This window comes from Neodiprion fabricii, chromosome 5 (assembly GCF_021155785.1).
Source record: "Neodiprion fabricii isolate iyNeoFabr1 chromosome 5, iyNeoFabr1.1, whole genome shotgun sequence".
In the NCBI taxonomy this organism is placed as follows: domain Eukaryota; kingdom Metazoa; phylum Arthropoda; class Insecta; order Hymenoptera; family Diprionidae; genus Neodiprion; species Neodiprion fabricii.
Window position 1 is genome coordinate 19624485 of NC_060243.1, and position 14300 is coordinate 19638784.

At 41.0% G+C, this 14300-nt stretch overlaps 1 protein-coding gene across 1 annotated transcript in view; it reads left to right on the forward strand.

The window, feature by feature from the left end:
* Positions 1-11228: 11228 nt before the first annotated feature.
* LOC124182771 (pair-rule protein odd-paired-like) overlaps positions 11229-14300 on the forward strand; it is a 31712-nt gene continuing 28640 nt past the window's right edge. Inside the window, exon 1 of the mRNA XM_046570429.1 lies at positions 11229-13342. Within this exon, the coding sequence (XP_046426385.1) occupies positions 12460-13342 (883 nt within the window). The 5' untranslated portion in view covers positions 11229-12459. The remainder of the gene's footprint in view (positions 13343-14300) is intronic.

Below are 14300 nucleotides of genomic sequence, written 5' to 3' on the forward strand. Positions count from 1 at the left end.
GTACTAATAAAAATATGCCGAAGATGTTTTCTTTATCGACTTAATGAATATGTTTACTAATGAATGGATGAATCTGCTGAAGCAGGTTACAAAAAATTATTCTAAAAAAATGTGTGGATTTTAATGTATTCACTGACTCACCATCAACTCCCGTCGCGCTTTGCCAAAAAAATCTTGTCAAGATTCATTATATCACGATGCCCAATTACGCGTGTGAATAACACAGAATGAACAGCGAATAGAACGTAAGAACGTCACAAGACAGAAACTAGCAGAAACAAAAAATAGTGATATAGCTAATTCGGAATGTAAGAAAAAAAAGAGAAGAAAATCGCGATTGATGAAAGGTTTATGCGACAGCATTACAAAATTACGAAATAACGGAATATATTGTAAATAGAATGACTCGGTAAAAAATAACGATTTAAAAGTTGTCAACGGAATGCGAAAAAATAGAAAAAAATTAACATGTAATAAAAAAACTGAGTGGATGACAAAATTCATAATACGTAAACAAGTAATCCTTAGTAATGGATATCAAATGAAAAATCTAGCAAATTAGCAAAATTTGTTACTGATTTGTATGCTGTTGATTTAACGATTGGAACGTTTACACAAGAAAGGACATTTACAGAAAATGTAATAATGTGAAAAAAGCAACAAATTTGATAAAACATTGTATGTAAATAGAATAATTGCCTTGATTTAGACACCCAAATTAGCATCTTGGATATTACAATAAATGCCCGCAGCCCACTGACCTACCTATTATTATATAAAGATATGTAAATATGTTCACAAGTGAGAAGCGCGTGCGATTATAAACGTTTGTGGTGACAGGTAGGGGCGACAGAAGGCACGATCGGTATTCCGATTTGAATTTAGATCCCCGAGAGTGACTAATGCGTCGTAAAGCATCCGTGGAACACATATCTGTGACCACCGAACAACCTTAGCCTTACAGCCTCGAAGCCTTTTTATAGCTGTAAAATCCGTCGTAAAAATTTCGCTGACCCGCAGGGTGCGCGAAACAATAAATATTAACGGTTTGAGAATACTAAAAAGAGGAAGGAAAGAAAAACGTGCGTTACAAGTTTGAAAAAAAAAAAAAAAAAAAGTTGAGATAAAAATAAACAAGGAAACGCCGTTTCTCTACCAACTCGTAAATCACAACGTGACTCGGTCCTGCCGCAGTTTGGAAATATACATAATGCCGAGGGTATAAAGAGGCGAAGTGCGTATTGGCACTGCGGCCGCGCCTATTATTATACACAACCTGACGTGTCTTTTATATTCGGCCTCGAATTTCACCTCCGAGTTCAGAGGAGTGTAGAAAATAAACAAGCAAACGACACAGCTGTGCAGAAAGAAAAAAGGCATTGAAAAATTCCCTGAGGATTTGAATATAAAAACACGTAATGCCACCTAATATCGGCGTAGATTTATCTTACGGCTTCACTCGCAAAACGCCGAGTCGTTGCTTTTTGGTATTGACAAGTATGATACTGGTCATGAAAATTTTACACAACACACGGAAGTTTTGTACGTCAAACATTCTGTTCTAACCTTGTCAGGGCGAACCGTGGATCTCGAAAAATGAAGAGGTTATGACCGTGATTCATCTCGCAAGCGTGGAGCTCACGTCCGCTTGTCATTGATGACGTAATCTGCCAATGACGAGCGACGCCGTTGAGTTGCGCTCGTCTTCGGCTGAAGAAAACATAGATTTCTGGACGCTTCTAATCACTTTTCAAAGCACTAAGGAATCACAACAAACCGTTAAGCAACTGCAAGAGATATTTATGACAACACTCGGCACTTCTGCTCACTCACTCATCACACGCGGTGCTGTAATTAACCTGTTTCCAACAGATCGCTCTGATAATAACTGAACGATCTGTCTGAGAGTTCGATTCTCGATCTCGCCGTTCCACTTCAAGCGCATGCGCAAACTCCGCAAATATTAATTCACCGTTCCATTCGGTTCCATAACACCTACAGAGTTAACCTCAATAACAACATCACAAAGAGCGGATTTTGTACAGAATATGAATTTGTATGTGTTTAGTAGAACGTGAGATGCTCTCTTGCACTTTTCAGCTGAATTTCCGCAATCAATTTGAACCGTAACTATCTAAACATCGTGAAAGATGTAGCAAAAAGAAACAGAAGCGTAGATAGATACATGTTAAACGAAAAGTGGGTCAAAGCGGGTTAAAAAAATCACTGCGGGTGTCGAAATATCTGATAATGGACAAATTACACCTGTGACTAGATTTTTCGTTCCTCGACACTTTTTTCCCAAACTTTTTCAGATTTTGAAATTTTCTTTACAATTGTCATTCGCAATATCTCGCAAGCTACGGACAATAAAGTATCGACGCTGCGGCTTGTTAGATTTGTCTTGACGTTAGCTGTAAGCTGAAAAATAAAAAAAATCGTTTAGGTTATGTGAGGTTATAGCAATAAAATCATAATACTATGAAAATTTTTTAAAAGACTCCTTCCTCGAACTTTTCTAGTTTCGGAAGTATTCAGTTGTGTATAAAAGAATATTAACAATCACGGATGTACCTTTTTCCTACATATGTATTGTGTATGTAACATGAAGAAAAACCACATGTACACATAAAACATACGCATCACACATCGTTTATAAGATTATACGCTTTTATACGATGTTATAAAATGAATATAATAGACGGTATAATTCTGACATTAGTAATTAAACAGGCACATAACCTATAAGTCGCGTGATAGCTGACGATGTTTTACGCGATGGTGGTTGGGGGGGGGGGAGGGGGGGGGGGGGAATTTTGTCGGTTCGTGGCGCAGGTCCGGCACAAGAATAAAGTAAGATGCGTGTACGACGTGCATATATATACCTGTATACACAGTCCACTACACATGGGAATAATAATAAAGTATAGTGTGTACAGATCCATACACACACACACACACACACACACACACACAGCTAAACACAGAGATAGATTCATATACCCTAACCTAACGTCCGAGGCAATATGCTGAGGTGGGTTTCTAGGTGGCATAAATCAAGACGCGTAGCATATTTTCCTTGGCTAGCTGTATTTTTTATCCCTGTCCGTAGAACACGAGCTGTTCATATTTCATTGTCCCCGCGGGTTTTGGTGCCGGTGGAGGAGGCAGAACGAGGAGCGCGCCATCCAGGGTCCGGCAGGCGAAGCAGCTCGCTCCTTCGACTATTCAAATCGAATGACCGCTTCTCCGAGAGCGCGGGGCCGAAAATTTTATTATCATATTCCGGGGATTTTTCATTCCATCCCGACTCGCTTCTCCGGCCGCGTGCCGCCACTTTTCCTGGCTCAGGGGGCGCTGAAGTTCCATCGACGCGCGGCTTATACCTGCGCGTATTTTCACCCCTCGCCCCGCCGGATGATGCATCTTCAACCCTCGACCCCCTCGGTCAACCCCCCTTGGTCACTGTGGTCGTATTTTGTCGGCGGCTTTCTTCAGCCTTCGATTATTATCTTATACAACTGATCTCTCGTGTACCGGCAATCTTATCTCTTAGGCCAACACCGCGGTCGGGCCCGATCCTCCCTCCATCCCCCAACCCTTCGCAATTGATCTCTTTCTCTCACCCGACGCACAGAAAAATGGAGGGAAAGAGAGAGAGGAAACTAACGGACGAAATTCACTATTCGTTTTTGACACTCTTGTTTACAGTATATATATACTTAACGTTACATGACAAAGGCTTTGTGTTTCTTACTGATTTTATTTTCTTTTTTGATAAGAAAATCAATTTTGGTTTGCACAGTTCTTAAAAAGCCTCTACTTTCATTCGTCTCTCACTTCTATTACATATTTCTGCTCATCCCCTTTCACTTTCTAATTTATTGAAAACATACGGGTACTCAGCCTTGCCACGATATGGCTCGTTTCTTTTAATATTTTTTTGGCCGGGAAATCAATTTCCATTTAACCAATTTTATAAGGCTCTTCTTTGATCTTTGCAAGAATTGCCTCATTTTTTCCCATGTTTTTAGGTCCCCCTTTCCTTTTCAATTTATATGAAACAGAAATTATGGACTTTTGCTTGGCCTTCGTTTACTTGTGTCTAGTAAAATAACAAATTTTCCTAAATCGATTTTCATACTAAGAACACCAATTTTCCCTTCGTCGGATAAGAAATATAAACGTTAAAATATCATGTTATAACGGTTTAATTTTTCCAATAACGATCGTTTTTCACTTCGAATTCATCTAACTATAAGTTCTATTACATTGTGACCAATTCTATTATAGTATAGAGAGTAAAGAAATAATAAAACCTCCTAAAATCTATTTCAAAATCTTAATTGTCAGTATTTTCACCTATTTAAATGCACGTTACACAGTAGATACAACAGAATTGAAAAAAATACTTCAGAATCTTCATTCTATTGGGGAATATAAGTTGATGGTCTTCACAGACAACCCAGTTACCGAATAAATGTAACAAAATTCGCAACGAAACGTATCAATCAGTGAAAATCGTTTGTCATCATCAAAATTTCAACCGTTCCCAATCAGTAGCACGATCTTTTTATAGTAATGAATTATCACTTGCATTTAATTTTTCATTATGAACTATGAAAAAAAAAATCAATAGAATTTATTAAGAAATGAGAAAAATCAATTGCAACCGATTTTCGTCGCCGATCTCTTACTCTGAAGTATTATTAATAACGCATAAGATTTTCTTGTTTCGAAAAAATAGTCTTGTAATCGAACCCGATCGATCGACCGATAATCTGACGTCGATTTTCTTCGGATTCGCGGTCCGTATAAAATCTAATAACGATCTAAAGAGCAAATGCGATAATCGAGAATGGTCCAAGACGTCTTTGGGGTCCGACGGCCTCCCGGGGCTTCCGGAGCCTCCAGAGAGATCGTCATTTCTCTAATGACTCGGAGAGACAAGATCTCGGTCGAGGCCGCGTGTCTATCGGTCCGAAATCTGAGAAGAGATAGTCGAGTCTTCGGGCTTGCATAGCGAGAGATTTTCGCGGCGGTATCCTCTCGACCTTCTGTCGTTTCTTCATCTTCGCCTCCGCCGAATGACAAACGCATTTAGCGAGTCAGTTTCGGACCGTATAACCGATTTTAGTGTGCCTCAGCCGAGGCCGCAACTTCTGCTTGGATCAGACTCGGTGAGGGGTCGTAAAGACTCGAAACATTCGTAATTATGTCGGGTTTCGCGGTGATTATCAGTCCCCGAGATCCAGGGATCGGCCGTAGATCCCAAATTCTAGGATCGGCCAGCTTTATCTGCCGGTCTTTTGTTTCAGGCGTGTCGTCAACTTTGTTTTCAGACCCGGGGGGCCTTGCCGATCTTCCTTCATCTCTCCGGCTCGCCACCTGGTCACTTCTGTCGCCAATATTTTTGTACGTACTTCAAGGTCAAAGTGATACCGATTAATCGGTCAAAAATCCGCAGATCAATTTCTGAGACCAGAGAAATTAAATTTCGGTGAGATCCGAACTCCTTACAGGTTTCGTTTGTAATATTTTCACATCCGAAGCCACACGCCATCTTTATATTTTTATCGTTCGATCGGGTTTGTGATTTGAAAATCGGGTGGAGGTCAAAAAGTAGAATGACTATATAATGAAATTTTATTTATAGAATTTCAAAGCATAAAAGTGCAGGGTGTACGATATACGTCAAAATGTTGATTTCTATCAGACTTTACCTTCTTTTAGGTATTATTTATACTTTTTCCACTTCAGAGGCTACATCTAATTTTATTCTTATCTTCTATACTTTTGCCTACTATTCTACATTTTCATATTTTTGTATTTCGGTTTTCTATATTTTAAAAATCCATGAAATACATTTTCGTCTCTAGGAAAATTTGATACCGTAACCATTCTATCAGGCCCTTGAAAATCAATGATTTTAATGCTTTTCTTCACGACGCAAGAAGAAAAACGTACCAAAATCATAAACAACAGCTTACAGGTACTGATTCTTCGTTTCGGATCGCTTAATTTTGTTTCTTAGAGACAAAGTTCGCCCGTATATAAACAACTTCCCGTGTTAGCTGACAGAGCAGAAATCGAAATGTGAAGAACCAGCGTCAGAATTTCGAGCAAATTGCATCGCGCGCGAAGTCGACATGAATTAATTATCCGGCGTCCCACCATCTGTGACAACGAGGAAGAAACAATAGTCAAAAGAAAAATGATAATAATAAAAACGTCACACAAGCCAAACGTTATAATTAGCATAATATATTCTCTCGGACAGAAGAGCCGGTCATGTACCGATAAATTAATGTAGCGCATTTATTAGTGAATGCGATACGGCATTAAGGAGTATAACAAAGTGCATTGTCGTGACGAAAATGACAATCATTACCAATAATGGGCAAGGATATCACGTGTCTCCACGTGAGGCACCGGCTGGTTTCGGCGCGGAGTGTTTTCACTCAGCGTCTGCCTGATGGCGCTTGATCGTTGCGATCGAGTGGACCACGTGCGTGTGTGTGTAGTTTTTCATACTACCAACGATGACGATGATCAACGTCGGAACACACAGACGGATATTTATACGTCCATTTAATAACGTTTCGGGAACACAGAGTCGGTCATTGTCTCGGCCGGGTCATCGCTCAAACTCGATGCGCTTCGGTCAGTTCACTGTCTTCCATTTCGACCCGCGTTCGGGTCATTATATTTAATTAATCATCCAGCGATGCTCGACCGCGCGATTTATAACCTCCCGAGCCGTGAACCTCGAGTCCCGGTGCACAGCTCGATCCGCTTTTGCATTTGAAGAAGAAAAGTTCACTTTTTAGGTATACAAAACTGAAAAAAAAAGGCAAAAAAAAAAAATTGATCTTTGATTTTTACGTTAATCTTAAAGTTGTAACTTTTTACGTGATTTTGAGCCCCACCTCGTTCCGAAATTCTTAAAATTGACAAAATGGCAGCAGTTTTCTTTGGCTTTATAAACAAGAGATATCTTTTACGAAATACTCTTGGATATCAAAATTTTTATCGTAAGACGTCATTCGGATATCGTTCTGACGACTGTTATTCTTTTGCTGTACAGACTTTGTGACTATAATATACATTAATTTAACGTTGTGACAGCATCGAATTATCGGGACAGTTTGCCAAAAATTAAGTACGAATGGGAATAATAGCGGTAGATAAGTAGGTATTAGATCTTTCAGTTACCGTTACAAGACTCACTTTCATTTCAAGCCCGGAATTGTATGTTTCGATTATGGTAAATGGCTAAATACTGCATACCTACAATAAATTTTCACGTGAAAACTCATTTGCGAATTAATATGCCTAGGGAAAATAAATCAATTTTCAATTAGCACCAACAGATCAATAATCAATGAAGTTACGATAATTCAAATGGAATTGATTTAAATTTTTACGATTTTGGTTGATCAATTCATTCGATTGTATAATATCACGGTTTCGCTTTATTAGTACGTATAGAATCTTGTCTCATTTGAAACATGTGAGAAAAATTCATCTGAAAATTTAAGACACAAAAATTTAACAAGCAAAAACTGGAGCATTAGTATAATCAAAAAAACTTTAAGACATAATTAGACAAAGTTGCAGGTATTTTCAGATTATATTTTGTAGTTGCAGTTATTTTAATATTGCCTATCTTGCTGTCGTTGTTGTTTTGCATTCAAAAAATAAAATAAAGCAAAAATCAAAGAGTCATTTATAATAATTCTGATGCAGCTGTTTTTTGACCAAAGATATTAAATACGTCGACCGATTCTTCCTGATAATTATAAACAATACAAGACGGTAGAAGAATAAATCGTTAAAACGAGAAGAAAACATTACAGATTCCACGAAAGTTCTATGAGTAACATTTACGTTATTTACCCGTTTATTCGTTACTCTATAACTTTGGCGCAAATGTTCTTGCAACGCATGAATTTACAGAAAGTAATTCTATACCGGAAAGCCTCAGGGTCTATAATAACAGTTCTACGCGTAGGTCGAAGATTGACGAACTTACTTGACGAACCGTCCCTGAGGATGTAAAACTAAGCACTCAGAGAACGAGGTATACCAAAATCCCTGTTACTTCGTAGTTATTAGCCCTGTGATACTCACAAACGCGTGTTCGAACATATCCGACAGGTATAATTGACAATTCTTGCCTGACCTTTTAACCGTTGTTACTTTACGGCTGTCTACCTGCCTACGACCAATGCGAAATTTTCTTTGTACCTCTTGAACATTGTTTGCGCATTATCTTTAACTTGTTCGCAATAAACCGTTCTATGAATTGCTCCGAACAACATTTGTGCGCTTTCAGGCATATACCTGTAGGTAGGTAAGTATTGTGTACATAATATACAGACTGTACAACGATTATTCACTGTGTACGATCATTGTGCGTTCATTTTATTAGACCATTTCATACACCAAAGGATTAATCGGTCGGAAATATTTTAGTGTAACCGAAAACTCGGTCTCGAAACATTATTTGGATCGTTGGATTTGATACATTGTCGATTTTTTTTTTTTTCATTCGCATAGTTAGATTCTGATATCAGTTCCGAAAAAATTGAAAATTGAAAATTCTATTCAATTAGCTGATATGAGAAAAGCGTTTAAGAAAACCGTATGTTAAAACGGTTTTCCCTTAGTGAAAAACTAAGTTAAAATTCATGTATTCTGTACATGCGCCTTCGCAACACGCATGAACATAGAACATAGATAATTAATGTGTGTTATATAGCGAAGAGGTTCAGATCACTCGGGTTACTGGATAATAAGCGTAAACGTTTGATTTAAAACATAACGATTAAAACATCTTTATTCGCGTCAAGGAGTTGCTTACCCTTGTTAATTTGCTCCGATCTGTATGCTGTAGAAGAAGATTACGTTCTCGTCTAGCGACGAACTGTGTCGTCTCTTATCGCGACGACATCCTGTTTACGCATGTTTTTCTGCATGGATTATTGAAATTGTCTCGACCTTAACTGCTATTTACAATTTTCGCATACCAGTATACTCACTCATATAGTACATTCACGCTGGCATGCTTGAACATATTCGTTCAATAGAAAAATAATGACGAGAAGGAAATATAGGTCAAGTTTAATCAGATGACTGCGATTTTTTACTCCATTATATGGATTATAATCGTACAACCGTAATTCATTTGGTACGGAATGATGATGGAGAGGTGAATTTTCTGAGGGATCAATAATTTGATAAGCCCTGTTTGAGTTCTCTTTTCTCTGCACTGAGAAAAATTTCGTTTGTTACGGTAACTAGAAAAATTCAGTAAAACAGGTATCGTTAAAAAAACTGTTTGAATATTGTTGGAATTGCGAAAAACGAGGTACGCGTAACAATTTTGCGCTATTGTCGATCCTTTTTTGGTAATTGCAACGCAAAATCACTTTGTTAGGTTTACTCTACTTTTTTAGTTAAACAAGGCTTTAACGTCAATTTATTCTTGCACAAGCATTAAATTTTCGCAACAGTTATATTGTGGTAAAAAATGAAAATAGTTAAGGACTGAGCGGTAACTGGAACAAAAAATTTCTCAGTGTGGGTGCGTCGAGATATGTATTGAATATTGAATCTCTAGCAGGCAGATAATAACATTACATATTATACATATATATTATAGGTACAGTAGGTATGTACAACATATAATGACTGATATCCGAGCGAGATAAGGATCACTGATCCTGAGTTTTGATTCGTATCCCAGGCGCCAAGACGCTCCTTGGACTTTTCTAAGCTACGCTTGTACCTACAATAATTAGATGTATAGATTTATGCATCAAGCCCGAGGCGAGCGGACATATACGGCAATTAACGAAGAGTACCTGCAGATGAAGTCGGCGGTGATCAGTGAAGTGCCGTAAGTGAGTTGTTCCTTGACGATGAGAAGTAAACACGCGGCTAACCGTAAGACTCGGTCATTCTCCGGAGCTCACGGAGACTCGGCTAATTAGTCGCTCGCTTACGGAGCTTCGACGGTTCACAGAAGTATTTTCCCTTTCTCTCTGTCATAGACGTATAAAATGTATTGAGTTTCCCTCAGCTTAAATTAGTGGTTTTATTACGTTATACTTGACTGCGTTTCTACACTTGGGTTTGTTTGCTTTTACGATACTCAATTTTATTAATCCTCATTTTATGACGGTACGAACCCTGCAGACTCATCGCTGCGTATACTGATAACACAATTCGTTGATTTGCATTAATTTTTTGCACTGTAAAAGCGGAAATCGTTCAAGTTTGAAATGTTATTGCTGATAAGTATACATCCAGTTATAGAGCAATAAATGACAGAGTGACAGAAGGATAGAGCAAGAATACAAAAGGGAACGAAAGAAAAATGCAGGTAAGAAGCGAGTGAAATTTTCGTCCCGAAAATGATGTTATATGATAATAAATTCGGTTCCAAGAATGGAGAGAAAAGGATTTTCGAAAATTGTATCAATGCATATTCGGCATCAATATCGTCGAATCAATCAATGCTCATTTTCGTATAAATTGCGATGAAAAAATTCTCATCTGTGAAAACAAGAGTCTGGTAAAATCTGGAATCTGAAAGCGCAAAATTCAGTATATTCAAAGAGCACAAACCCAGCATTGTTTCCTCGACTATAACATCGAATCCTCATACGATCTTCATCTCCATTTCCATCATCAATATCGTCAAATCAATACTAATCGTAACACGAAATGCGATATAAAAACCCTCGCCACCGCCAACAAAATCCGGAGCATGATAAAACTCGTTCCTTTCCAAAACCCGTCAATGCGGCAAAGTTTTCTCGTCAAAATCGAATACCAATCGTCCAACATCTCACGATCTTCATCTTCATCTTCGGCAGTCAGAGTCTCCAAAAATCTATCCATCAGCGACCCGCAGACTGATCCCAAAGGGCGTTCCAGAAGGCGGCTCCGTGTCATGCGCGGAGCGTCATCACTTCCATTCCGCCCCCGGATTGGCGGTCCCAAGGCTCCCGGCCCCCAATGGCCAGGCGTCTCTGGCCTCCAATGGGACTCTGGTATCCGGGGAAACCGGCACGCCGCTCGAACTCTTCGTCTTCCGCGCAGCGGGGCGAGGCGGCGGGGGAAAAACGGGCGTCTCCGAACGCCCGAGGGACGGAAGCCTGAATTTGAACGGTCGCCCCGTCGGGAACGGCGACTCAGTCCCGCTGTGAACGCAGCAAGGAACACACCAGACTCCTTCTGCCTTCCTCGTTCGCTTGGCCCGTTCGACCTCAGTACGACCTGCCACCCCCGTTCGGTTGTTTATTTTTGTTTCTTTTATCCGAGTAGTCGTGTGCCTGTCGTCAGTGTCGCGAAGCCCCCTCTGTGATTGTGCGTAACGAGTTGCGTCGCTCTTTCGATTCGGTTCCGTAGATTTTCTCAAACGCTTCTTGAAGATCTCCCTGGATTTTAGACCCCGAAGAACACTGTTCGTACTGAATTTTAGGATAAGTTCAATTTATGCGTAGTACAACTCGAGTGATTCGAAGAATCATTCGACGATTATTAGGTTCAGAAATTTTCGGTGATTAATCGATCTTGAAGAACTGCGATCGACGATCTCGGGGAACGCGGTGAATCGGTTTCAATGTCGGCTTACGGACAACGAGTCAATTTTCACCCTTAAGCTCAGCGAGAGTAAACTAATATCGGTTTCAGCAATTGACGCACGGTTTTGAGTGCCGAGTTAATGAGTTTATCTCGGAGAACAGTGACGGTAATTGCTCAAGAGGCTTTTGCAGCGTTACAAGTTGGTGAATAAACATCGTGTTCGGTAATTTAGACAATTCTCAGCGTCAGGTTGACGATCGAATGCTGAATTAGAGTCGATTCTTACCCCGAAGACCGGTACTGACAATTGCCGAAGAAGCCTCCGCAGGGCGACATTGTGAATAAACAATCGTGTTTGGCAATTCACGCGGTTTGCAATGCCAGATGTTAATGGAGTGCAGAATCAATTTTTACTCCGAGGAAAAGTGACGGTATAATACCCGAAGATTTACAAACACTGTGCTGAGTATAAGTTTTGGACAGATTTGGACCCTGAAGAGGAAGCTGTGAGAGAAGTGAAGAGAAGTGAACGGATCAAATATCGAAGAAGTGCTAAAAAATATTGAGTAAATTCTCGCCCCGAAGAAGATTGTGAGTAATTTCTTTAGAGTTATAAACACCGTGTCGAGTAAAATTTTGGATACACGTCGACCCCGGAAGAACAATCTGTGAAGAGTATAAAGACAAGTGAAGAGACAGTATCAAAGTGCGCGATCAACAATGCGCGAATAACTGATCGGATGCCGAAAAGTGAAAGCCCGCATTTCGAACAACAGGAACATTCCCGTTCGCCAACAATGCCAATTAGTTCGATAATTTAGTGCCGAGGACCCAGCGAGGCTGAAGAAACAAATCGCGAAGATGATGAACGCGTTCCTCGAGGGTGTGCCGTCGCACCCTCACCACCTGGCGAATCTCGGCATAAAACTTTCGCCGGGCGGAACGTCCGACGGTTCGGGGGTTCAGCCGGCGGCGGGCGAGGCGCCGCAGCAACAGCACTTCCACCCCCAGAGCTACGGTCACCACGGTCACGGGGGGCCTGGTCACATGGGCCCCCACATGGGGCATCACATGGGTCACGCGGGGTACGCGGCCCGGGATTTCCTCCTGCGGCGGGATCACGACGCCTTCGGCGGCGCGACGAACCCGCCGACGCCGGAAGGCGCGGGTCTGGGCCTCTTTCCGCCGCTGCATCACGACGCCGGGGCCCCGGCGATGCAGCAGTTCCCCCACCCCCACTCCCAGCACCCCCTGGCCGGCGGGCACTACGCCTCGCACTACCCCCAGGACTCGCGACTGGCCCCGCACCACCAGTATCTCGGTGGGCCTCATCTTCCCCCCGCTATCCACCACCAACAACATCCGGTAGCGCACACCGTACACCCCCACGGTGCCTTCCTGAGGTATATGCGCGGTGGCGCCACCCAACGGCAGGAGATGTCGTGCATGTGGGTGGACCAGGACGCACCCGGGCCCCGAAAGCTCTGCGGCAAGCTCTTCAACTCCCTGCACGACATCGTCACCCACCTTACCGTCGAACACGTCGGGGGACCCGAGTGCACCACCCACGCCTGCTTCTGGCAGGGATGCTCTCGAAACGGGAGGGCCTTCAAGGCCAAGTACAAGCTCGTCAACCACATCAGGGTTCACACCGGTGAGAAACCGTTCTCTTGCCCCTTTCCTGGATGCGGCAAGGTGTTCGCGAGGTCCGAGAATCTCAAGATACACAAACGCACGCACACCGGTAAGTTCGCGACGACGCTATTTCGGATTACATTTTTAGGAAACTGCTCCGTCGCGAGGGTCATTTTATTTATTTTTTATTTTTTATTTCAAGTGAAAACTTCTTCAGCACGGGAGTGATTTGAAACTCGACGAAACGAAATGAAACGAGTAATTATTCCACTCCCGACACTGCATTCTCCTTATTTTCTCGCAGTTTAGTTACCGAAGGTTTCACTTCTACCACGTGTGAACTGCGCGCAGGTTTTTTTTCGTATGAACACTGGCAGTATTATTTCAATGGATCTTACACGTAGCTCCTTCGTAATACCGTGTCTGTTCAACGCTTACCTATATTCCACCTACCTGTATCTTATAACTAAATTTCCGAATCTATAAAACTATAGTTTGTTATGGTTTTTGTAGAGTAACATGTTGGTCTGAAAGTTAGCCAGGTCGAAGTTCGCGCAACGTTCAGTTTCCAGGGATAATTTTTACGCGTTGACATCATGACGTACTACTTGCCAAAATTCAGTAACATCGTCGTGGAGTAAACGTTTCACTTGTATTTTTCAAAATCGAAACTCTTTCGGTCATTTGAAGTTTTCAGGGATGTTTCGTTACCTTAACGTTTATATTAACTTCAACCTAGTGTTCAAAATTTACATAACCGCAAACGTAAGTTGAGAAAATAAATCATTTATTTTCAACATTGATCATAACTTTGAAAGAGCAGAGTTTACGAAATGTGAATACTATATGCATGCTGTGTTACGTGAGTTACCGAATTTCAAGCAACTCTAACGCGAAGAGACGAGTTTTAAGAAGATACATAGTTACAATGACGTTATGAGATCGGAATTCGTTACCTTGATTTAACGATCGAATGCATTTCTAAGAAAACCCGTTATTTCGCAGTTCATGGGATTATCTGGAATTTAATAATTCGCAAGATAGTAAAACTTACTAATACATATTTA